Source organism: Pongo abelii, chromosome 13 (assembly GCF_028885655.2).
Source record: "Pongo abelii isolate AG06213 chromosome 13, NHGRI_mPonAbe1-v2.0_pri, whole genome shotgun sequence".
NCBI lineage: Eukaryota > Metazoa > Chordata > Mammalia > Primates > Hominidae > Pongo > Pongo abelii.
The window spans coordinates 79,743,886-79,769,484 of record NC_071998.2 but is presented as its reverse complement, the minus strand read 5'-3'; the positions used below and the strand labels follow the sequence as shown (position 1 = coordinate 79,769,484).

The 25,599-nt window shown below is 43.9% G+C and overlaps 1 protein-coding gene across 5 annotated transcripts in view; it reads right to left on the bottom strand.

Annotated features, from left to right (window-relative positions):
* ROR2 (receptor tyrosine kinase like orphan receptor 2) overlaps window positions 1-25,599 on the bottom strand; it is a 222,218-nt gene that overhangs the window by 13,821 nt on the left and 182,798 nt on the right. For 4 of the 5 annotated variants that reach the window (XR_002916289.3, XM_024252698.3, XM_063714274.1 and 1 more), the window contains 3 exons: window positions 21,006-21,293; window positions 19,807-19,837; window positions 1,005-1,132 (listed from right to left, as the gene is read on the bottom strand). Coding sequence is in view for 4 of the 5 variants with exons in the window: in XM_024252698.3 (XP_024108466.1) it covers window positions 1,005-1,132; window positions 19,807-19,837; window positions 21,006-21,293 (447 nt within the window). In the remaining variant the exon portion in view is untranslated. Of the gene's footprint in view, window positions 1-1,004; window positions 1,133-19,806; window positions 19,838-21,005; window positions 21,294-21,565; window positions 21,758-25,599 lie in introns of all 5 variants that reach the window. The other variant, XM_054520167.2, reaches the window with a different exon arrangement.

The following is a 25,599-nucleotide window of genomic DNA, read 5'->3' as shown; positions in this document are numbered from 1 at the left end:
CTCATTGTCACCCCTTACCAGGTCAGTGCCCTGTATCCCCTTTGCCCCACCACACTCTCCTAGGAGTGCAGGCATCAGAGATCATCCACTGATTCTAATCTGCAGCAGAGCCTCCCGCTCCCATGGAGAGGATCCAACTAAACTGAGATGCTGGGGCACCTGCCATCTGCACAGGATGTGTCTTGCTCCTAATGGGGTCTGGAGAGAAGATGTGTACGTGTTTGTGGGGAGAGTAGAGACAGCAGGAGGAGGGCTCTGTAGGACAATTGTCTAATTAATTTTCTTGCTTTCCAAGGCCTTTCCCCAAGAAGGACCCCGGACCTCATCAATGTGTTCGAGTTGTATGCTGGGAAATGGGACAGCCAATCAGAGAAGTTAAGTCCTAATGAGACCAAGGATGAGCAGCTGCAGTTCCTAATTGACCTGCAACTTTCTCAGACCCTGAATCAGGTACCCAAAGATGTGGCTTTGTTCCCTGGAAACCCAGGACTGACAAAGTGTGTGTTCACCGCAGCATCCCTACCACTGATGACCCGCGACTCTTTCCCCCAAACAGCTGCAATCAGGCCTGGGTGCCTTTGGACCAAACGTGGCTCAGAGAGGATAGAAGAGTCAGGAAGTACAGAATGAGAAGTCAAGCAGAGTGAGTGTGGGGGTGCTGAGGCTATCTGCGCCAGTGTGGCAGGCCCGGGGTAGGAGGCCCTGGTGATGCAGTGAGGACAATGCTTTGGACCCACACAGTTTGGCTGAGTTAAAAGTGCAGAAGTATATTCCAAGCAACCCACACTTGCTAATTTAAACATACAGGCCAGGAACATTTTTAGGGCAAATCATATTAGCAATTGCAACTACTTCTAAAAAAGATCTCTGGTTTCTACCACAAATGAGATGAAGAGGCACCCACTGACCATGCCATTAACTGATGAAACACAGTGGCCACCATCTGTGCGACAGGTGGCTGTGTGCATGCTTATCATCTTGTGAGAAAGGTCTGCAGCTCCTACCTGTGATTCGGTTTTCAATCTCCCCCTGCATCTGGAGCGAGTCCACATAAATGGTCCGGTTGCCAATGAAGCGTGCACAGGCAATTCCCCGGTAAGGCTGGCAGAACCCATCCTCGTGGTAATCATCCCTGGTAAAAAACACACAAAGTCTGTTAGAGCTCTGGGAGGTGCCAGATCCCGCCAATGACTTCTTTTATGATCCAGCATCTTGCGATCCAGCAGTTTTGTTACTTAGTATTTATCCAAATAAGTAAAACACATAAGTCACACAAAAACCTGTACATAAATGTTTATGGCAGCTTTATTCATAATTGTCAAAACTTGGAAGCAACAAGATGTCTTTCTGTAGGTGAATGGATAAACAAACTGTGGTACATCCAGACACTGGTATTATTTAGTGCTAAAAAAAAAAAAAAAATGAGCTATCAAGCCACAAAAAGACAGAGAGGAAACTTAAATGCATATTACTAGGTGAAATAAGCCAATCTGAAGGCTACATACTGTATGATTCCAATCATATGACATTCTAGAAAGTGCAAAACCATGGACAGCAAAACTATAGAGACTGATTATGGAGAAATGTCAGTGGATGCCAGCGGTTATGAGGGAGGGAGGGATGGATTCCAAGAGACACACTGGGGTTTTAGGGCAGTGAAATATTCTGTATGATACTGTAATGGTGAGCACACGTCACTATACATTGGGCAAAACCCATAGAAGGTAAAACATAAAGAATAAGCCCTAATGTAAACTACTGATTTTAGTTAATAATAATGTATCAATATTGGCTCAGTGGCAATAAATGTATCATATGAATGCAAGACATTAAAATAAGGGAAACTATGAGAAGGAGGGCGGGAAGACTCTGGATTTTCTGTTCAATTTTTCTGTAAACCTAAAACTGTTCTAAAAAATGCCTATTAATTTCAAAAAATTCCACATCTTTAAGGGAGTATGGAACAAGAATGGGAGGACTGGTTAAGGGTGAGGATGGTTCTTGAGATGAAGGGTACACGGGGATGGGTACGTGTTTGTGTATACGTGCACACACCCAGAATATCAGGCACGTGTTTCACCTTACCCTTGAACTATTTAATACATCAGGGACATTATGGCAATGCCCCTGCAAACTTCCCTTGTTTGCAAACAAGGCTTTTATGATAACGTTGACAATCCAGAAGGTAAACAGCAGAAATATTTGAAAAAGAGAAAAGCAATACACAAATGTATTCTCTACTATGTTCAAAGGTGATGGTAGGGACTCCAAGAAGTCCAAGCCTCAAAGAACTCACAGAATGACATACATGCATGCCTACTCTACACAGAAGTGCGACCTGGCCACTGCTGCATGGACAGCACAGACTGCATGTCACAGGCGCAGGTGGTCAGAAGAGGGAGAAACACGGGCAGGCTGTTCTCCCTCCTGCTCCTCCCGGTCCCCACAGGGACAGCCTGCATGGATGGGAAGATGGTGTAATCCTTTCCCAGGTCCCCAGGTTGGAGTTTGTGCTAAATTATTTTCTGCAGAAACTGTTGGTCTGGCTTCAGCCAATGAAAGCCGTCATGATAAGTATCCTGGAGGATTTTAAAGTGGTGCTCAGGACCCTCCAAAGGTCCAGTGACGCCAACGAGCCACAGCAGACACATCGGGGGCTGCCGCTGCTGGCAGAAGAGGGGACTGAAGATGCTCAGACAAGCCTCGCATGAGCACCTCAAGCCTGTAGCTTGTTTTCCAGAAAATCTGGAACCTACCCCATAAGCCTGAGAGCACTCGGCTTTCCATTCTACATCCATTTAGAGTAGACCATCCCCAAATGAAATCTGAATTCTGTTCAATTTAAGGCCAGGCACAGTGGCTCGTGCCTGTAATCCCAGCACTTTGGGAGGCCAAGGCTGGTGAATCACTTGAGCCCAGGAGATCGAGACCAGTCTGGGCAACATGGTGAAACCCCATCTCTACAAAAAATACAAAAACTAGCTGGGCGTGGTGGCATGTGCCTGTGGTCTCAGCTACTCAGAAGGCTGAAGTGGGAGGATCACTTGAACTGGGAGACAGAGGCTGCAGTGAGCCAAGATCGAACTACTGGACTCCAGCCTGGGTAACAAGAGCAAGACCCTGTCTTTAAATTTAAAAAAAAAAAAAAAAAAAGAATGTGTTCAGTTTAACCAAATGGATTTAAAATCCCTATCTGAACTCTCTTGCTAAGGCAGAGGCTGAACCCTTGCAATAGTGAAGACCTTCTCGAGCTTCTGCAGAAAACCCTTTTCTCAAAGAACAGAACCTGGAGCTATAAATAATTCAATAAAGAGATTTTGGTGTTAACTCCAGCTCACCAGCCATTGTTTCCTTGGATTAAGGGTTCTTTAAAGGTAGTTTAAATAGGCAGCCCATGTGTTAACAATGCGAGCCTGCCTGTCCAGCTTTCACTCTTTTTGCACTGGAGTTAACTGCTGATTAGACACTGGCCACACTACCAACATAAATGGAAGTCACCTCTGCCCGGGTATGTGCTGGACATGTCCCTGTCTGGAGGCGGGCTCAGGGTGTTTTGTCCACTCTGCTAGAAAAATCATTAAGACATGCCTGATCAGATTAATGTCGGCTATGCCTAAGCTATGAGATTCAGATCAGTCCCTTGGGATGCCCCCACAAGTGTGAGCAATTTCTTTTCTACCTTGCAAGAGTCAAGGAACAGAAGGTTGTTCCCCCTGTTGCAGGCTTCTCCCTGGCCACTGGTCAGGTGCCCACAGGAAGGAGAGAGCAAGGGATGTAAGGAAGATGACAAGGGGGTGCTGGGGTGGAGGGTGTTCCTGCCATCACACCCTGCTCACACTTCCCTCACCGAAGTGGGCTTTCAATCTGAATAGACAATATTCAGGCTGGGCGCAGTGGCTCAAACCTGTAATCCCAGCACTTTGGGAGGCCAAGGCGGGAGGATCACAAGGTCAGAAGATCGAGACCATCCTGGCTAACACGGTGAAACCCCATCTCTACTAAAAATACAAAAACAAAATTAGCCAGGCGTAGTGGTGGGCACCTGTAGTCCCAGCTACTCGGGAGGCTGAGGCAGGAGAATGGCGTGAACCCAGGAGGCAGAGGTTGCAGTGAGCCGAGAATATGCCACTGCACTCCAGCCTGGGCGACAGAGCAAGACTCTGTCTCGGGGGGGGAAAAATATATATATATATATATACACATATATATATATATATATACACACACATATATATATATATACACACACACATATATATATACACATATATATATATACGTATATATATATATACACACACATATATATATATATATACACATATCCCCAAAAAGCCAGATAGAAGTGCTTGGAAAATGGCATCTTTGCTTTTTAATTGTTTGAGAAAATAGTGGGAGTTGCTTTCTATTTTCAAACAATTATATTTTATCTTTATCTGGCACATTTGGGGCCTTGGAAGAGGAACCGAGCTGGAGAAAGTCTGTTAAGTGGATCCCTGGGAAAGCAAGGAAAGGACTGAGACGGAATTTGGCAGCTATAAAATTCCTTCAGCAACGTAAGTGCAGTAGACATGCTCACCAGCTGGTGGAGCATCCACGTTTCAGAAATGAAGTGTGGAAATCCCCTGCCCCTCATGCTGCCAGGCACTGATCCAAGGCCTGACGGGACATGGATGAAGAATAAACTTCTGCACCAAGAAGTGACTGTCAAGGAGGAGAGAAGGTGCTAAATAATGACAACTCGGCCGGGCGCGGTGGCTCACGCCTGTAATCCCAGAACTTTGGGAGGCCGAGGTGGGTGGATCATGAGGTCAGGCGATCGAGACCATCCTGGCCAACATGATGAAACTCCGTCTCTACTAAAATATAAACAATTAGCTGGTGTGGTGGTGCATGCCTGTAGTCCCAGCTACTCGGGAGGCTGAGGCAGGGGAATCGCTTGAACCCGGGAGGCAGAGATTGCAGTGAGCAGAGATTGTGCCACTGCACTCCAGCCTGGTAACAGAGCGAGACTCTGTCTCAAATAATAATAATAATAATAATAATAATAATAATAATAAAATAATGACAACCCTGGGTAAGAAAAGCAACAGGAGAGGGGTAGGAGATCGGGGAGAAACAGAGGCAGGGGCCAGGAGACTGTGATAGCAGGTGCTCCTCCACCAAGACTGGCAAGATGGTGGGGTTCCACAGCCTACCCCTAGATGACACGTGCTGAGAATAAAAATTCATGGGTATTAATAATGAAGGAGGTTTAAAGGAAACTAAGGGTTTTTTAAGGTTGAAAAGGAATCCATGTCAAAATTCAAATGTAGCTACATATTGCATAGAAAGTTAACATTTTTCCCTAATTGTTTTGTTACAAAGTAGTAACCCATTCTCATAATTGTTTATCTTATTATGAGAGAGGCTGACTGTCTAAATGGGCTGCCTGCCTAGGTGAAGCAGAGGAAGCTCAATCTGTGACTCACCAGGAGACAGAGCAGACCAGCCACATTCACAAAGTGAAAACTCCCTAAGCATTAGGTGCTCTGACAGTAATCTAATGTGCAGCTGTATCAAAACTCAGTACTCCTTACTTTGAATGCAAAACCTAGCGTACAAACCGTGATGTCCACTATACACTAAAATTGCCAGACATGCAAAGAAACAGGAAAATATAACCCGTGGTCAAGAGAAACAAACACAAAGATAACCCAGATGTAAGAATCAGCAGAGCAGGTTGGATTAGGCCATTTTCACACCACTGATAAAAGACATACCTGAGACTGTGAACAAAAAGGAGTTTAATTGGACTTACAGTTCCACATGGCTGTGGAGGCCTCAGAATCATGGTGGGAGGCAAAAGGCACTTCTTACATGGCAGCGGCAAGAGAAAAATAGGAAGAAACAAAAGTGGAAACCCCTGATAAACCCATCAGACCTCGTGAGACTTACTGTGACGAGAACAGCACAGGGAAGACCGACCCCCATGATTCAATTACCTCCCCCTGGGTCCCTCCTGCAACATGTGGGTGATTCAATTACCTCCCCCTAGATCCCTCCTGCAACATGTGGGGATTCTGGGAGATACAATTCAAGTTGAGATTTGGGTGGGTACACAGCCAAACCGTATCACAGGGCTTTAAAGTAATAGATGTGGAAAACACAGAAGAAGGTGTAGTGAAGATGTGGGATATTTCAGGAGGGATGGAAACTATAAAAGAAGAACTAAACAGGAAGCCTAGAACTGAAACCTAAGAGTCTACAATAAAAGATTCATTGGATGGTGCAGCCATGCACCACATAATGATGTTTTTGGTTAACAGCAGACCACATACACAATGGTGGCCCCCTAAGATTACAATGGAGCTGAAAAATCCTCATCGCCTAGTGACATCGGAGCTGTCATAACACTGTAGTGCAATTACTCAACTTTTAATAAACTCACTGTAGCCTAAATGTATAGCGTTTACACAGTCTACAGTAGTGTACAGTAATGTGTAACGTCCTGGGCCTTCACATTCGCTCACCACTTACTCACTGACTCACCAGCAACAGCTTCCAGTCCTGCAAGCTCCATTCATGGTAAGTGCCCGATGTAAGTGTACCATTTCTTAATTTTTATACCATATTTTTACTTTACCTTTGCTGTGTTTACATATACAAATACCATTATGTTACAGTTGCCTACAGTATTCAGTATAGTCATATGCTGTACAAGTCTGTAGCCTAGGAGCAACAGGCTCTACCATATAGCCTAGGTGTGCAGTAGGGGAAATCATCTAGGTTTGTGTGAGTACACTCTATGATGTCCCTACAAGGAGAAAATCACTAATGCATTTCTCACAACATATCTCCATTGTTACATGATGCATGACTGTATAACAGAGTGGATACAGCAGAAGAAAAAAACCTATGAACTTGAAGACAGATCAACAGGAGATTTCCAAACTGAAGCAAAGAGACAAAAAGACTGACAACTCTGATACAAATATCTAACAAGGACATCAGAAAAATATGATAAGGGCCGGGTGCAGTGGCTCACATCTGTAATCCCAGCATTTTGGGAGGCCGAGGCAGGTGAATCACTTGAGGTCAGGAGTTCGAGACCAGCCTGGCCAACATTGTGAAACGTCATCTCTACTAAAAATACAAAATTAGCCGGGCGTGGTGATGCGTGCCTGTAATCCCAGTTACTCAGAAGGCTGAGGCAGGACAATCACTTGAACCTGGAAGGTGGAAGTTGCCGTGAGCCAAGATCATGCCATTGCACTACAGCCTGGGCAACAGAGTAAGACTCCATCTCAAAAAAAAAAAGAAAAAGAAAAGAAAGAAAAATACAATAAGGACATCACAAGAGTATCTAACAAGGACACTACAAGAGCGTTACAGACCAAAATGCCTACCATCAAAAGGGGCAACGTCCTCCTCAAAACATTAGCAAACTGAATCCAGCAAAATAAACACAGACAATACTAAAGAGGCCCATGGACCAACTGGGGTTAATTTAATGCCACTGCACTCTATATTTGAAAATGGTTAAAATACTTGGGAATAAACCTAACAAAAGATGTCCAAGGCCTCCACACTTGAAACTTCAAAAATCACAATGCTGAAATGAAAACATGTTCACAAAAATATGTGAACACAAATGTTCATGGCTTTATTTATAATTGCCCCCAAATGCTCATCAATAGGTGAATAAACATATTGTAGTACATTCATACAACAGAATACTTCTCATCAATAAACAGGAATGAAGTGCTGTATATGTAACCAGAATAAACCTTTCAGACATTACATTTAATGAAAGAGGCCAGACATAAGAGTCTCCAAACAAAATGTCAACAGCACAAGGCAGGAATTTTTAGTTTTTATCTGTTGCATTCATTGTCGTATCCTCAACGTCTTGAACGGGACCTGGCGCATAGTTGACCCTCCATAGAAATTTGTTAACTTTTTTTTTTTTTTTGAGAGACAGAGTATTGCTCTGTCGCTCGCCCAGGCTGGCGTACAGTATCACGATCTTGGCTCACTGCAACCTCCACCTCCTGGAGGTTGATTCTCCTGCCCAGCTTCCCAAGTAGCTGGGACTACAGGCATTCACCACCACACCCAGCTAATTTTTGTATTTTTTAGTAGAGATGGAGTTTCATTATATGTTGGCCAGGCTGGTCTCAAACTCCGGACCTCAGGTGATAAGCCCACCTCAGCCTCCCAAAGTGCTGGGATTACAGGCGTGAGCCACCACGCCCAGCTGAAGCTGAAATTTGTTAACTGAATAAATGATTTCCTTGAGAATTAGACGCTGTATATTTATTACCCTCTGCTTCCAAAATGAAATACTCTGAATATCTGACTGTACTGATAACATATTAGATGCGGCAAAAACGTCCACTTGATCCAACTGAACATGCCCAACACCAATGTTTGATATCATAAAAATCCAAGTCAGCAGAACCTTGGAAATACTGGCTTTTGCAATGGCCACCTCTAAGGCCAGGATCACATAAGGTGGCCAGAGGCAGAGAAGACAATGGCTCTGAGGGTGCCAGTTCCCTGGGAAGTAAATGTTATTTTCCCCTACACTGTTCAGGTGGCTAGTCCCTCCCAGGTAAGCCAAACATTTTCCCCCTTGGAAGGTTACTATATCCTTGAAAAACCCTGAAGTCAGTTGGTAAAAGGCTCTCACTGTGCATAATATGGCATAAGAGCTAGCCCCTGGAATCCACGGGCTCGGGTGGAAACAAAACAACCTAAAGCAGCATTCCATGTGTGAGTGCACATCAAGTGTGCACATTTTCATTATTGCTGAAACGCAAATGTCCTGTGTCACCATATGGTCTCACTTATTATTTATTAATTATATTATATATATATTTTTTGAGACGAAGTCTTGCTCTTTTTGCCCAGGCTAGAATGCAGTGGCGCGATCTCGGCTCACTACAACCTCCATCTCCTGGGTTCAAGCAATTCTCCTGCCTCAGTCTCCCGAGTAGCTGGGATCACAGGCATCTGCCACCATACCGGACTAATTTTGTATTTTTAGTAGAGACGGGGTTTCTCCATGTTGGTCAGGCTGGTCTCAAACTCCCGACCTCAGATGATCCACCCACCTTGGCTTCCCAAAGTGCTGGGATTACAGGCATGAGCCACCATGCCCAGCCTATTTTTTTTTTTTTTTTTTTTTTTTTTTTTGAGATGGAGTTTTGCTCTTGTTGCCTAGGCTGGAGTGCAATAGCGCGCTCTCGGCTCACTGCAACCTCCACCTCCCCAGTTCAAGCAGTTCTGCCTCAGACCCCCAAGCAGCTGGGATTACAGGTGTGTGCCACCACACCCGGCTAATTTTTGTATTTTTAGTAGAGATGGGGTTTCACCATGTTGGTCAGACTGGTATTGAACTCCTGACCTCAGGTGATCCACCCACCTCGGCCTCCCAAAGTGTTGGGATTACAGGCGTTGAGCCAGCACGCCCAGCCTATACTCTGCATTTAGCTGTGTGTATCTATTCTCGAATTACCTTACTGATGATTGTCTATTTAGTCACCTACTGCTCATATCACATAACCTTAAAACAAATTCAGTTTCTAGCTTTTATTCCAGTTCTGTACAATGGGATTTAAGGAAAGTTGTATTTTCTAGAAAATAGAACTTACCATAAAAAGATGTCACTGAGAAAAAAATTAGACTGGCTTCCCTCCTTCAAGTTCTGTCTGAATTAAGTTGAACTTGATTAGGTTGGTGGTCTGAGGGCTTTAATATCAAATGCCAAACGTCAGCCTTTTGCCTGAGTTTGTCAGCAATAAGGTGGCTTGGTTTTTTTTTGTTTGTTTATTTATTTATTTCTTTTTTAAAACACGCAGTCTCGCTCTGTTGCCCAGGCTGGAGTGCAGTGGTGTGATCTCAGCTCACTGCAACCTCCACCTCCCAGGTTCAAGCAATTCTCAGGCATCAGCCTCCCTAGTACCTGGGATTACAGGCATGCACCACCACGCCTAGCTAATGTTTGTATTTTTAGTAGAAAGAGGGTTTCACCAAGTTGGCCAGGCTGGTCTCCATCCCCTGACTTCAAGTGATCAGCCCGCCTTGGCCTCCCAAAGTGCTGGGATTACAGGCCTGAGCCACCATGCCTGGCCTGGCTTGGTTTTTGCTCACATCATTTCTAATTTCCGGCTTCTTACTTGGCACTTTCAATTTTATAGTGCTGTTTTCCTGTAATTAGGATAAACTCTGAACTAGACTTATGAAAACTCCCCCAAAATAGCAATAGAAGGAGTTTGGGCTGGCAGCTGGCCGAATTCCGTGTAGACACACTCGGCGAGAGGTGCCTTCGAATCATCTGCTTGGTGAGAGGTGCCTTCCAATCATCCACCTGCAGAGGCTCATTATGTGGGTGAAACATATGGGGCTGGAGCTGGGGAGATAAGTCAGACTTGGAAACAAGGAGTCCCGGGTCACATGCATCTGGATGGAGAACGGCTGAAGTCTTAGAATTAACTGATTCTTGTTCCCATAAGAAAATAACAGGGCCATGGCCCCAGGAAGGTGATTTCCCAGAAGCCAATAATTAACATAACTTTTCATTATTCAAAAGAATAACACACTTTCCTTGAGCAGGTGTGTGTGTGTGTGTGTGTGTGTGTAGCACAATATGCATGCACACACCTGTGGGCCATGGGGTGGGTCCAGGACAGCAACACACGCCAGCCAAGGGCTCTGGTGCTCTGGCTTCAGGAAGGCAGCACATCCCACCCCACCACTTCCCTCCCCCTAGAAGCAGGACCTGTGTATGGGCCTATACTCATCTAAATGTGCCACTTTTCAGCAGAGCAGGAAAAACAAAACCCACATATGAAATATGAGACAGGCAGCCTAGCATTAATCTCCAAGCACGACCAACACTGCTGCTGAGTCAGCTTGGATAACTCGGGCCTCAGAAGCTCCATCTGTGGAGGCACCGCCTTTTCTTCAAGCTTTGTTCTCCATATACACACCCTCCTCGCCCCCAATTAAACAGAGATAGAAGGGAAAGCAATGTCTTATGGTGGTAAATCCTTTAACCTTCAAGGATATCCACCTCCCTCAACATGCACAAGCTTTAGTCCCAAACACCACAGCGCCCACGCATGTGGACGGGCCAGGGCAGCACCCAAGGAAGAGCCATGAGTGGAAGGCCTGAGTTAGCAACCATCAGAGTTCATGGCTAAGAATCCATAGTACCATGGTCTTGCTGTCACGCTGCACACAGGGCTAAGCCAAGGCGATACTACTGTTTGCTGTTCAACTCTCCATTTATCCAGACAGGACACATCTCTTGACCAACAATGAAAGAATGCGAACTGTTGTGCATTTTCTATAGAAGTGGCCCAAAAGAGGTGTCACTGATTGATAAACTGGTCGAGTAAAAGAATCAGAGAACCTGTGGATTATTGTTTTAAGCTCACTGATTCTCTCCTTCTGTCTTCGTTTGGTTAAGGTCCAGAGATATCATAAGCACATCATTACGGTGGGGCGGGGGAAGAGTCAGTCTACTGAAACAGAGTCAGGGTCACTGGGGAAAAGAAACTCATGGCTGCAGAAAGATGACAGCCAGTGGGCTGCTACTATGCACTACGAAGTCAAAGAATGTCCTCGTGTGGAAAAGCCCTCTGCCAGAAAGCACAGTGGTGGTTACCAGAGGCTGGGACTGTGGAACTGGGGAGATGTTGGTCAAAGGATACAAAATTTCAGTTAGAAGGAGGACTAAGGTCAAGAGATCGGTTTTACAACATGACTATAGTGAATAACAATGTATTGGCAGATCACCTGGGATCAAGAGTTCGAGACCAGCCTGGCCAATATGATGAAACCCTGTCTCTACTAAAAAACAAACAAACAAACAAACAAACAAAAAATTAGCCAGGCATGGTGGTGCACGCCTGTAATCCCAGCTCCTAGGTAGACTGAGGCAGAAGAATTGCTTGAACCCAGGAGGCGGAGGTTTCAGTGAGCCAAGATTGTGCACTGCTGCACTCCAGCCTGGGCGAAAAAGCGAGACACTGTCTCAAAAAAAAAAAAAAAATTGCCAAAGAGAATAGATTTTAAGTGTTCTCACTACAAGAAAATGATGAGTATGTCAAGTGAGACATATGTCCATTAACTTGATTTAGCCATTTCACAATGTATACATATATCAAAACATCGTGTTGTACACTGGAATATAGAATACATTTATTGAATACATAAAGGTGGGAACAGAAAAAAGTATTTGTAGAAAACTTTAATTCCCCCATAGAAAAAAATCCAAAAGATACTTCAGGAAAAAATAATGAAAAGGTTCAACAAAGTTGTGGGTATAAGATTTATATTTAAAATGTAATGCCTTTCTCAACCACCACTAGCACACAATTTAAAAATAAAATTTGGGAGAGAAAGATATCAGTATCATTAGCAGAATCAATGAACCACTTGGAAACATACTTAAGAAAGGTGTGCCGGGTTGTCATGGAGAAAATTATAAAACTATATTGCAAAGGGCACAGAGGCTGGGCCTGGTGGCTCACACCTGCAATCCCAGCACTTTGGGAGGCTGAGGCGTGTGGATCACCTGAGGTCAGGAGACCAGCCTGACCAACATGGTGGAACCCTGTCTCTACTAAAAATACAAAAATTAGCCAGGCGTGGTGGCAGGCGCCTGTAATCCCAGCTACTCAGGAGGCTGAGGCAGAGAATCACTTGAACCTGGGAGGCGGAGGCTGCAGTGAGCCAATATCGTGCCACTGCACTGCAGCCTGGGCAACAAGAGCGAAACTCCGTCTCCAAAAGGAAAGAAAAAAAAAGAAAAGCGCACAGACAACTTAAAGAAATATCAAACTACAAACTAGAAACAGCAGCATCAGTTCTCCCCTAATCAATCAAACTTCTATTCAATTCTAATACAAAGATATAAAATTCACAAGGAAAAGAACAAGGCAAATAACAGGAAAGATAATTTAGAAAAATGGTATGGTAATAAGATGGGTCAATCATCAGTTTAGGCTGCCATAACTAATATCATAGACGGTGGCTTAAGCAGCAGAATGTATTTTCTCACACTCTGGAGGCTGGAAGTCCAACATCAAGGTGCCGGCCAATTTGGCTCCTAGTGTGGGTTCTCCTCCTGCCTTCCAGATGGCACCTGAGATCTCTGTATCTCTTCCTCTTGTATAAAGACACCAGTTCTCTTGGATCAGGGCTCCACCCTTATGACCTTATTTAACCTTAATCACCTTTTTAAAGGTCCTGTCTCCAGTACAGGCTCTGTCACCACATGAATTTGGTGGGAAACACACTTCAGTCCATAGCAGTAGAGGAGGGCATGTTTCCCTATATATGGCACGATATATTACAAAGCTGTACTGTTAGAATACTGTGGAATTAGTCCAGGAACAGAAGCTATAGGGACAAAACAGCCTATAAACAGACTCACATCTATAGAAATTTCACACAGGACAGGGGTGATATTAAATTTAATGATTACAGATTAGGTAATTCATTAGATGATGCCAAGACTCCAGGCCATCTGTAGAGAAAAACGTTATAGTTGAATACTAGTTTATACCAGCATAAAAATAAATTCTAGATGGAGTAATAACTATGTAAAGGCATATATCTAGAAATTATTTTGAAACTCTTATAAAGCAAGAAAAACACATATTCTTTCTTTTTTTTGAGACTAACTATTGCTGTGTCGCCCAGGCTGGAGTGAAGTGGCGTGATCTTGGCTCACCACAACCTCCGCCTCCCAGGGTCAAGCAATTCTCCTGTCTCCGCCTCCCGAGTAGCTGGAATTACAGGCATGTGCCACCATGCCCAGCTAATTTTTATATTTTTAGTAGAGACGGGGTTTCACGATGTTGGCCAGGCTGGTCTCGAACTCTTGACCTCAGGTGATCCACCCGCCTTGGCCTCCCAAAGTGTTGGTATTACAGGCATGAGCCGCTGCACCCGGCCGAAAAACACATATCCTAACAGAAACATGGACAAAGTGCAGTCTATTTTAGTTACCTATCATAGTTATTTTCTATAATGTCATGACAAACACTGAATTAGTGAATATTGAGCCACTGTTCCCAGGGAAAATACAGTTAGTTTTCTGAGAGCCTCTGGTTACAACATTTGCTTCAACCAATCAATACACATCTTGTTTTATGTACATTTTTGGTTAAAGACATCTTATTTGATGTATATTATTGATTTGTGGAAAACGCACAGCCTCTAACACACGTCTTCTCCATAAGGCACATCACAGCTCCCTGCACTTGGGACACCAGATAGCACTTCAGCACCACGCCTGGGAGCCATTTACAACAGCAGAATCACCAACAGAAAGCACACAAATAGGAAAAACGTGACACTAAGTAGACAGAAAGGATGTGCGCTTACAGTATGAGGACTACAACAAGAAGGCAGTGTAGTTTGGTTCGGTCTCAGCTGGAAGCATGTGTCAGGGAGCTCAGGTTTTTCTCCACTCTGTGCGTGTCTAAGAATGACCATGAAAACACCACGAGTGTTGATTTGGGGGACACGAAGTTTAGTGAATAAGCAAATTTGCAAATATGGAATCTGAAAATACTGAGGATAGGCTGGATACACACAGGCAATGCAGAGGCTTTTAAAATGACAAAATGATGTTCAACCTCACTATTTACTGGTGAAATGTAATGTAAAATTACTATTTGACACCTAAGATGCTGGCAACATTTTAAGTTCTGATAATACCATGTGCTAGAAAACATGAGGAAATAACTCATGTGTTGCAGGTGAGGCTATGAATGACTTGGCCATCATAGAGGGCAATCTGGCCATTCCTGGGAGAGGTGGGAGATGCACATCTGTAATCCTGCCTCCTGATGTCTGTCCCTGGAGGACTTTCACCCATAGGGACAAAGAGACGTGGGATGGACAATCACTATAAGAGGGTCCCTATCAGTGAAAAGAACTAACCTTCATTCAGCAGTCAATGCATGATTCAAGTGGAAACTGACTCACAGAATGGAATACTGTATATTAGTTAAAATGAATTTAACTATGTATTAACATGGACCTTCAGACTGGAAAGGTCTCCACATCAACCTCCCAAAAAAAGTCTAGTTATACATCATTTACAAGAGACCTACATAAAACAGAACACAAAAAGGTGAAAGACTAAAGAGTGGGACAGGAATCATAAAAACGGTTCCTGGCAAATGCAAATTTAAAAAGCATGTGGAATTCTATTATTGTTAGGCAAAACTGAATTCAAGGCAAAAAGCACTAAAAGGGACTGTAAAAAGAAACCAAAAAACCCCACAAAAACCTATATAACCTTAAAATACACACAAAATATTAAAAATAGAGAACTAATAGAAACTAGCAAATCCAGAATGAGTGTGGGTGACTTTCACAAATCTTCAGGTATCTGGTACTCATGTGGACAAAAAATATATAGATATTTTTAATAACGTATTTATACTCAGTCTCACAGATGAGTCAAGAAATGTGCAGCCACATCAAAGCACACTTATTTTTGAAACAACAGGCAAGATTCACAAAAATGGACCATATCTAACTGGTTACAAAGAAAAATCTCAATAAATTATCAAGAGTAAAACATAAACAGCCCATATTCACTAATAATAATGCAACAAAAATCAGAAAACAGTATCAAACAACAGAAGCCTAAATGCGTGGTGGAAGCAGGGAGATGGTATTCAGAGGAAACTTTACAGCTTTAAATACATTTATTTGAAAATTTAAAAATGACTAGTAAAAATTACTTTTTCAAGAGGCTGGAATGATATAAAAGATCACTTGAATCACTGCATACACCAGAATAGCTATACTTAAAAAAGCTGACCACGTCAATGTTGGGAAATATGTGGAGTGATCACAAGTCTCCCACACTGTGGGTGGAGGTAAAAAGAGTTTAGGAGAAGGCTCAGGAATGTCTTATAAAATTAAGCACACACATGCCCTACAATGCAGCAATTCTACGCCTAGGCAACACTAACAGAAATGAAAATACATGTCCACAAAAAGTATAGAGTATTCCTATACAAGGAACTTTATTCATAGTAGTCAAGCCTGAAATCTGCTTAGGCGTCCTTCAACAGGAGAATGGATAAATCAACAGGTATGTTCATACAGTGAATGCTATTCAGCAATAAACAGCTGTAACCTACTGATACGTGTACAACACAGATGAATCTCAAAAGCACTACGCTAAAAGGACGCCAGGCTTAAGTGGCTACATGCTGAAGGATTTCATTTCTGTGATGTTTAATAACAGGAAAAACTAGTCCATTACTTAAAAAATCAGAATAGTGGGTGCCTGGGGTAGAAGGGAGATGACTAGGAAGTTGCACGACGGAGCCTGCAAGTGCGACAGAGATTCTGTACCTGGATAGGGTGTTTGGATTGCAGAGATTTATGCATTTGTCAGACCTTATAGTGCTATACTTAAGATGTGTGCATTTCACTGGTATGCAAATTTTAACTGAAGAAGGAGCAAGAATCATAAACAGATACTGAACTCTCATTAATGATATATATGCTGAAGTATTTCAGGGTAAATGTAAAAGTATCTGCAACTCAGTGAAATGAATGAAAAATTAGATGGATTGATGGACAGATGGAGGCTGGATGGAACAATAAGTGATAAAGTTAGCACAGTAAAATGTAAATGCTAGCATCTAGCTGGTGAGTATACAGGAGCCCACTATAAAAGTCTTTCAACTGTATGTTTGAAATTTTTCATTATAAAATGTTAAGAAAAAGAAAACACCTCAAAACACAAAGGAAAGTAGTCCTTGATAAGAAAAATTCAATTTAGATATTAATTCTCACCAAACTGACCTAAAAATTCATTCTAATTCCAATCAAACTACCATCAGAATTTTTCAAGGAAATGATGACATTCTTTAACAAGACATAACATGAAAAACAAATTATTCATTTGTAAAAGTTTTAATTCCTATATGATCAAGAAATAAGACATAAAGAATTATCAAAATTCATTAAGAAACAATGTAAAGGAAAAATGAGCAAAGAAAATGAAGTGGCAATTGACAAAGAGGAGACATGAGTGCCAAGCAATATGTGTCCACATGTTCAGCCTCGCTAGTAACCAGGGAAATGGAGAACAAAGCAGGTCATTTATTCATTTTTCATCCTTCAGAGTGGCAGAAGTTAACAAGTTTGGAAGTCATCTTATGGAAGATAAGAAGAAATGGGTCCTTTGACGTTGTCGGGAAAGTAACCTACGAATGACCATTTGGCAGTATCAGTTTTAAAAAGGGGATGCCTGTGCCCCTTTAGTTTTTCCTCTTCAGAATCTCTCCTAGAGAAACCCAGCCACAGGTCTCAGGGCCAGGGAAGGGAGACGCGGTGGCACGAGTGGCTGGGATGAGGCTTCCCTGATGGGAATGCCTGTCACGATGGAACAGTCACATGCTCTGCACATGAGTCCAGAAAGAGGGAAAGAGAGCATCTGGAAACTTCAAATACACTGAGATGGAAAGATTTCTATGAATACTGTTAACTAAACATGTCAAGTATAGCATCATTTATGTAAAAAAGTACATAAAACTGATAAGAGGTATTTCTTTTTAAAAATATTTTTATGTTTATTGTCAAATAGCACTCCAGAAATTTCTCACCAATAGTGTATAGGTAAGCATATTTCTTCATTGCCTCAATAATACTGAGTAATTTATGTGCTTTTAGACCTTTTTTCAAGCTGATTGTTTTGTATTTCCTTAGGTAGATGTATGTATGTACTAAGTCCCTGGATGATTTACCTTCATGACAAGGGAGTCAGGAGGCCTGGAAGGATGGGAGGTCAGGCGGGACTTTCCGAAACTGCCCCAGTCATTTACATCAATGTGTGGATTAAATCCATAACTTAAAGTGAGAAGAAAGTCAATGTAAAAATATTGTGAAATAATTTATATAAATATATATATAAATTTACAATTTGTATATAAATATGTGAATGTTTAATATTTGTATAATTATAGCTCTGTAATTATGTTATGTATTTACAATATATTATATAGTTACATAATATATTTATGTAACTATATATAAATGAACTATAAAACTTTTATTTATAAAATACATAAATATAGGCTGGGTGCAGTGGCTCATGCCTGTAATCTCAGCACTTTGGGAGGCCAAGGTGGACAGATCACTTGAGGTCAGGAGTTCGAGACCAGTCTGGCCAACATGGTGAAACCCCGTCTCTACTAAAAATACAAACATTAGCCGGGCATGGTGGTGCACATCTGTAATTTCAGCTACTCGGGAGGCTTAGACAGGAGAATTGCCTGAACTTGGCAGGCAGAGGTTGCAGTGAGCAGAGACTGCACCACTGCACTCCAGCCTGGGTGACAGGGCGAGACTCTGTCTCAAAAAATAAAATAACTAAAATAAAATACATAAATATAAAATAAGAGAAAACAATAGTTCAACTTTTGAAATGACTTATATGCCTTTTCCAAAGCCCCATAATTGTGCTCATGATGCAATTTCTTCTTTCCTTACTCTGTGTCTGAAGGATTATTAAGGAAAAATGCTCCATCACTATTGCTTAGCACAGAATCTTCCCAAATATCTTCCCTCTAGGTCAGGTGTGGTGGCACACACCTACAATCCCAGTGATTTGGGAGGGCGAAGCAGGAGGACTGCTCGAGACAAGAGTTTGTGACCAGTCTGGACAGCATAGTGAGACCCCATCTCTACAAAAAACAAGAAAAAATTATCCGGGTGTGTGGTGGCACGCGCCTACAGTCCCAGCTACTCAGGAGGCTGAAGGGGGAGGATGGCTTGAGCTCAGGAGTACAAGACTGCAGTAAGCTGTGATCCTGCCACTGCACTCCAGTCTGGGTGAAAGAGCCAGGCCTGTCTATTTGGGGGGAAAAAAATCTGCCCTCTGCAAGCAAGCTGCTGATGTCTGCTGAGACAGGTCGCCGCCCTGCCCAGCCTCCCAACATGGTGTTGCAGCACATCATGGGTGGGTAATGGGTACAAGGCCCAGGGAAACAGAAATCAGCCAACACTGCACACTTTACCAACCATATAGTGTTCATGCTATTGTTCAGAACATCTCAAAGTGAAGCACTGCTCTCCAATATGTCTGAGGAGGAAATGCAGGAGATCGGGACAGTCACTGCTCATCTCAAACACAGGCAATGGAATGAGCACTCCTCTGTATACACGATGGGAGAGTGTGGGCAGTTCAGAGGGGACTCTCCCCAAGACAGCCTGGCCACAGTGGAACAACCTCGTACTGGGAAACCAGAGGCCTGAGTTCAAAGCCACTGCTGTCAGCAGCTCGTGAAGGTGTGTGAGCCTGGCTGTGAGCCTCGGTCTCCTCATCTGCAAGGTGGGGTTGAGACTCCCGCCCACTGTCACAGGGTGGCCCAAGGCTCAGGGGCACACATTTATCAACTGCAGCTGGTGATGCTGGGATTTCAGAGTGAATTACATCCCTGTTTCCAAATGTCCTAATGAGCCGGTATCCTTCCTGGTGCCCAGGCAACCTGGCCTGTATATTTATACTCCTCTCAGTAGCCCTGTGTAAGGTTGTGATCACAGAAAGAAATTAACCATTTTTGTTTTTGTGACATTTTTTCTGTACAAGAAACATGAAAAATGTAAATGTTTCCCAACCCTAAGCAAGCACGTGGCCATCCCTGTGTGAAGCCCAGCCAACTTCTAGCAAATTCGGCAAAGACATGAGCTGGCAGGATTTAAAACCCGGATTCTTACATAACAAAAACCCTCAGAGCAGCAGAACATGGTTTGGGGAAAACAGATACTTACTGAAAGTTATGATTTGGGCTGTGCGTTGGACCTAAAAAGAGGAAACAAAAAGACAAGTTATTAATACTCCATGATTTGGAATACAACCTTCTTCAAATCAGGCCAGTGGCAAACAGGCTGAAGCCAGCGGGCTCACTGGTGGGCAGCTGTCCTCGGGCCTCAGGCTCCACTCGTGATTACGTCAGCAAGGCTGGAAACCACACACAAGGGAAAGGGTGCTTTGTCACTGAGGGTATCTTTGTTTTTGGAGTTTTTGCTGTCCTTACTCTCTCTCTTCTCATCTAGTCTTTACGCACAAAATCTGTTTTACTACTTGTGATCGGATGGCGTGGGCTTGGGTGGCAGGGCCGGGGTGTTTGCTGCCTGGGAGTTTTTCACAGGTGGGATGAAGGGGACACAGTCCTTCCTGCCACTTAATTCCTTCACCAGGTGTGACGAGCACAGAGACTCAGAATCTCTGGTCATCGCACTCAGCTCTCTCCCCACCCCAGCCAGGTCAGCTTCGGGCCCTGCCTAGCCGTCCTGCAGTGTGGCCACTCTCCCACTGACACTGACCTCCTAACGCACGGCCTTCCTGCTAAACACCTTGGCTCCCCTTGTGTGCCTGGGATTGTCTTCTGGCCTCCAGGTCCATAAACCTCTCCATCTGCACCTACTTTCTTTTTGGTTTTTTTTTTTTTTGTTTTTTTTTTTTGATACAGAGTTTCACTCTTGTCACCCACACTGGAATGCAATGGCGTGATCTCAGCTCACTGCAACCTCTACCTCCCAGGTTCAAGCGATTCTCTTGCCTCAGCCTCCTGAGTAGCTGGGATTACAGGCGCCCGCCACCATGCCAGGCTAATTTTTGTATTTTTAGTAGAGATGGAGTTTCTACTAAACTGGCCAACTACTACCATGTTGGCCAGGCTGGTCTCGAACTCCTGACCTCAGGTGATCCGCCCACCTCGGCCTCCCAAAATGCTGGGATTACAGGTGTGAGCCACCACGCCTGGCCCTATTTTCTTTTATTACTAGTAACTGGGCAACAGGTCAAGCTGGGCCCTGGGGCACATGGGGAAGGCCCTAGGGAACGGTTTCATTGCTCTCCCCTCATACTGACTGGTGTGTGTTCAGTTTCAAATAGCAACTGGACCTCTTGCTCGGTGGCTGGGAACCTTCATATCTGCTAACCCACACAATTTCAATGTCCAACTCACCCAGCCGCACAAACAGAACGCCAGTGGCGGTAATGGTCTTCATCCCATTGGTGGCCACGCACTGGTAGTAGCCAGTGTCTGTCGTGTCCAGGTCCTGGATTCGCAGTCGTGAACCATATTCTGTCTTCCGGATGATGATCCGCCGCGGCTCCTGCACCACCGGGGCATCATTCTTTAGCCACCGCACGTTAGGGGGTGGGTTTCCTGCCACCTTGCAGTGCAGAATTGCCGTCTGGCCTTGGACAATGGTGATATTGTTTACTGGCTCCAGAAAATTCAGAAAGTAACCTGCCAAGGAGAGCGGTCACAAAAGAGCAAGCTTCAGTGAGGGCTGGAAGGAAGGGCTACCTGGCGGCTCTGTTATGAACTCTTCCAAGGGAAGGTTTCGATTTTCTGTCACCTACTAAAATAGCTTCTTGTTATCTGCGGTAATTATCTTCTAGAAAGCTACAGGAAACACTGAATTAGTGAATACTGAACCACTGCTCCTACGGGAAATACAGAGTCAAATTCCTGCGAGCCTCTTGTCATAATATTTTCATCAACCAACCAATACATACCTTGGTTTATGTGTGTTTGTATTTAAAGACACCATATTCAATGTGTACTGTTGATTCCTTCACACTGAACCCATGGCCAACAGCCTCATAACTCATGCCTGAACGAAGCTTCTCTCACACACATTTTTTTCTCCATAAGGGACGTCGCAGCTTTCTTGCACTTAGGAACACCAGACCACTTCAGTGCTGTGCCTGGGGGCCATCATAAACAATAAAATCACCAACAAAAAGCCCAAATATGCAAGAAACTTGGCACTAAATAGACCAAGAAAAGGCCACATGTTCACAATATGAGGGCAGAAACCAGGGAGCCAACCATCGCCTTGTTCAGCCCCAGCTGGGACACAAATTTTTCACTGCCTTGGGAGTGTGTCTGTGAAAGGCCACAAAAGCACCATGAGTATTGATTTGGGGGTTACAAATAGACTTTAGGTATTAGGTGAACTCACAAATACGGAACCTGCAAATGATGAGGATCAACTGTGCTTCTCTTTCCAAACGCTACATCTAACCCGGGCTGGTCAAAATTATGTAAATTCACGCTCAGAAAGTCCCTCCTCCCCGCCTACCACATCATTAAGCACAAAGCCACAGAAGTAAAATATTAAAAAAAGATGTGTGACAAAACATGGACATCCCCAAACCAAGCTAATCACAGTCCTGTAAATAGAACAGAAGTTACATTGCTGATGAGGGGAGCTGAAGGCTTTGTCCTGCTGCACCCAGGTCCAGAGCAGACAGAAGCAGTCCCGCGCGCACACACTAGGGGGCGCACAGGGTCTTAAAGCACCCAGAATGGGGAGTGAGTGGGCTGCTCCTAAAATAGGAGCTGGAAACACTGCCCTGATAAGTGGGGAGCCCAGTACAGCCACAGGCAGGAGCTCTAGGGGGCAAAGCAAGGCTACAGGGAACAAGGGGAAGTGAAAGGGACAAAGGAGGAGGGATGTGTGTGAGTATGCATGTGTGGTGTTTGTGTGGTGCACATGTATGTGTGTGCCTGCACACGCAGGTATGTGGTGTGGTCAAGAGGCTGGAGAACTACTCCGTCTCTTAAGAGGAACATGCAAACTACAATTCTGTTAATGTAACATGTAGGGAAAACTAATGTTGGACAAGAAAGTTAATCATTAACATGAACTTACATCAGACAAAGCTAAGACAACACAGCAATCTGAATATGACTTCAAAACAGATACATTGATGTTCTGAATCTTTTGGCTCATTTCTGGTTGGCCTTGATCCTTTCCTTTCAAGTGAAGTTGGAAGATGGTAGGCATCTTTTGTTACAGATTTAATTGGAAAATTATAGTATTTCTAGTGAACCCTAAGGGTAAGAAGTGTTGTAAGATCCTCCAGCATCTGGGGAGGTGTAGGTGATGGAGAGGTGGGGGAAGCCAGGCGGTGGATTTAAGATAAGGAGACGGTCTTCATTCACAGGGACAGTGGAAACGCACCTATCTGCAGAGTAGTCATTAATGAGCAGAGACCACTACTTATAATTATTATTAACATCATTAGGTTCTACCTGGATACTCTCCTAAGCCAACCCTCTTCCACGCACTGAATTAAGTTATAGAAGGTAATTCTTATTGACAACATAAAGCTGGAAGGTCACTGAAATGCTGATGACAACTCCTTAAAAAGATAGGCTGAATCAGGCAGGGTAAAGTTCTGTATGTATGATCTTCATTAACTCAACCATACAGGCACAGCATGGGGAATCTGCATTCCCCATGCTCCCATCTACTGGATCCCATGTCTTTGTTTCTTTGTTGAATGCAGTATCTAATCTGCTGTGACGATGTGAAGTGGCGGTTTTGATATAATCTGGGCTGCCCATCCCAGCATATCATTTCACTGTGTTCTGGCCAGACTAGCATTGAAAAGAATATTGCTAAATGGCCAGCAGCTATACCTGGGAAGGTGCTGAGGCAGTGGCGTATAAAGGCCTGCCCAGGTGGGAAGGGACCAGGGTAGAGTCTCACGGACAGCACCACGTTCCAGCCAGGCCTCGAGGCAGCCACCTTCACATTCTATTGGAAGCTCAGTGGGACCAGTACTCAGATGGGGCCATCATTAGGTAACCTGATAATTTACGGCTGTCTCCCCAAGTGGGTGAGTAAAACTGAGCCTTCAGAAAGAAATCAGAAAGACAGATAATGGAGAATAACTAGATTATATCCACAGTATCAACGCTTCCAAATTTTCTCTAACCTCCCCACACTTCTCCCCCACTGGACAGGGAGTCCCTTGCTCTCCCCAAAGCACAGCAAGCTGGTTCCCTGTTGTTCAGTTGGCCAAGGCCACTCCTCAGTGTTCTTTGCTGTCTCTCATGTATCACACCTGCTGAAATGTCACCTCCATGGAAGGTGTTCTCTGGCTGCCCATCTAAAACAAGCTCTATTCACTTCTAACCTTGCCTTCCCCCTCCCTACTAAATCACTTGGCTTGTTGCTGTGGCAACATCACATTTGTTAAATTATGATGACTGAAGTACGTTTGGACATTAAGAAAAACAACTGTGGGCCAGGCGCGGTGGCTCATGCCTGTAATCCCAGCACTTTGGGAGGCTGAGGCGAGTGGATCACGAGGTCAGGAGATAGAGACCATCCTGGCTAACACAGTGAAACCCCGTCTCTACTAAAAATACAAAAAATTAGCCGGGCGAGGTGGCAGGCACCTGTAGTCCTAGCTCCTCGGGAGGCTGAGGCAGGAGAATGGTGTGAACCCGGGAGGCGGAGGTGGCCGAGATCGCGCCACTGCACTCCGGCCTGGGTGACAGAGTGAGACTCCGTCTCAAAAAAAAAAAAACGAAAAACAACTGTTACTTTTTGGGGGCAATATTCTCAATTTCATGGCTACTTTTCTCTTCTAAATTTTAAAATCATCCCAGCAAATTCCATTTTAAAAGTAGGACTTTAATGGATAATTTGCATAAAACTACCCACTTCATGATACTGAGAAAGCATGGTCTATGTATCTATTTCAGACCTTCTGAAGTATTCAGAAAAGCTTTGTAATTTTCTTAATATAGATCTTCACCTATATGACTTTAGGTTTATAGGGAAACTATTAGATAGCAATCATCTATATAGTGTACTAATTTCCTATGGCTGCTGTGACAGGTTACCACAAACTGGGGTGTAAAGCAACACACATCTTTCATCTTACAGTTACGGGGGTCAAAGTCCTCACATCCATGTGACAAGGGCTGCCTTCCTTCCAGAGGCTCTGTGTGAGAATTGCTTTCATCAAACCTTGCCAGGTTTCCAGTGAAACCAACCCAACAGTCCCATAGACCAGTGGTCCCCAGTCTTTTTAGCACCAGGGACCAGTCTCATGGAAGATAATCTTTCCATGGCCTGAGGTAGGGGCCTTGGTTTGGGGATAATTCAAGAGCATTACATTTATTGTGCACTTTATTTCTATTTATTTATACAACTCACCATAATGTGTAGAATCAGTGGGAGCCCTGAGCTTGTTTTCCTGCAACTAGCGGTCCCGTCTGGGAGTGACAGGAGACAGTGACAGATAATCAGGCATTAGACTCTCATAAGCGCACACCCTAGATCCCTCAGATGCACAGTTCACAATAGGGTTTGCACTCCTATGAGAAGCTAATGCCACTGCTGATCTGACAGGAGGTGGCGCTCAGGTGGTAATGTAATTGATAGGGAGTGGCTGTAAATACAGACGAAGCTTCACTTGCTCACCTGCTGCTCACCTCCTGCTGTGTAGCCCAGTTCCTAACTGGCCACGCACCAGTACCAGTCCATGGCCGGGAGGTTTAGGACCACTGCCATAGACAGTTCTTTTGGATAAACATAGAAATTGACCCTTCCTCAGGAAAGGACCTCTCAAAAAAGTATCAAAGAATTGAAACTCACCAGATCATCACATCACATCCAGACAATAACACTCTAGGCCCCTCAATCATCAGGATGGCTTCCTTACCCCTTCCATGTTCCTGTTTTCCCACACACAGCTACCTTTCTTCCCTGCTATATAAAGCTCTCATTTTAATCAAACAGGGA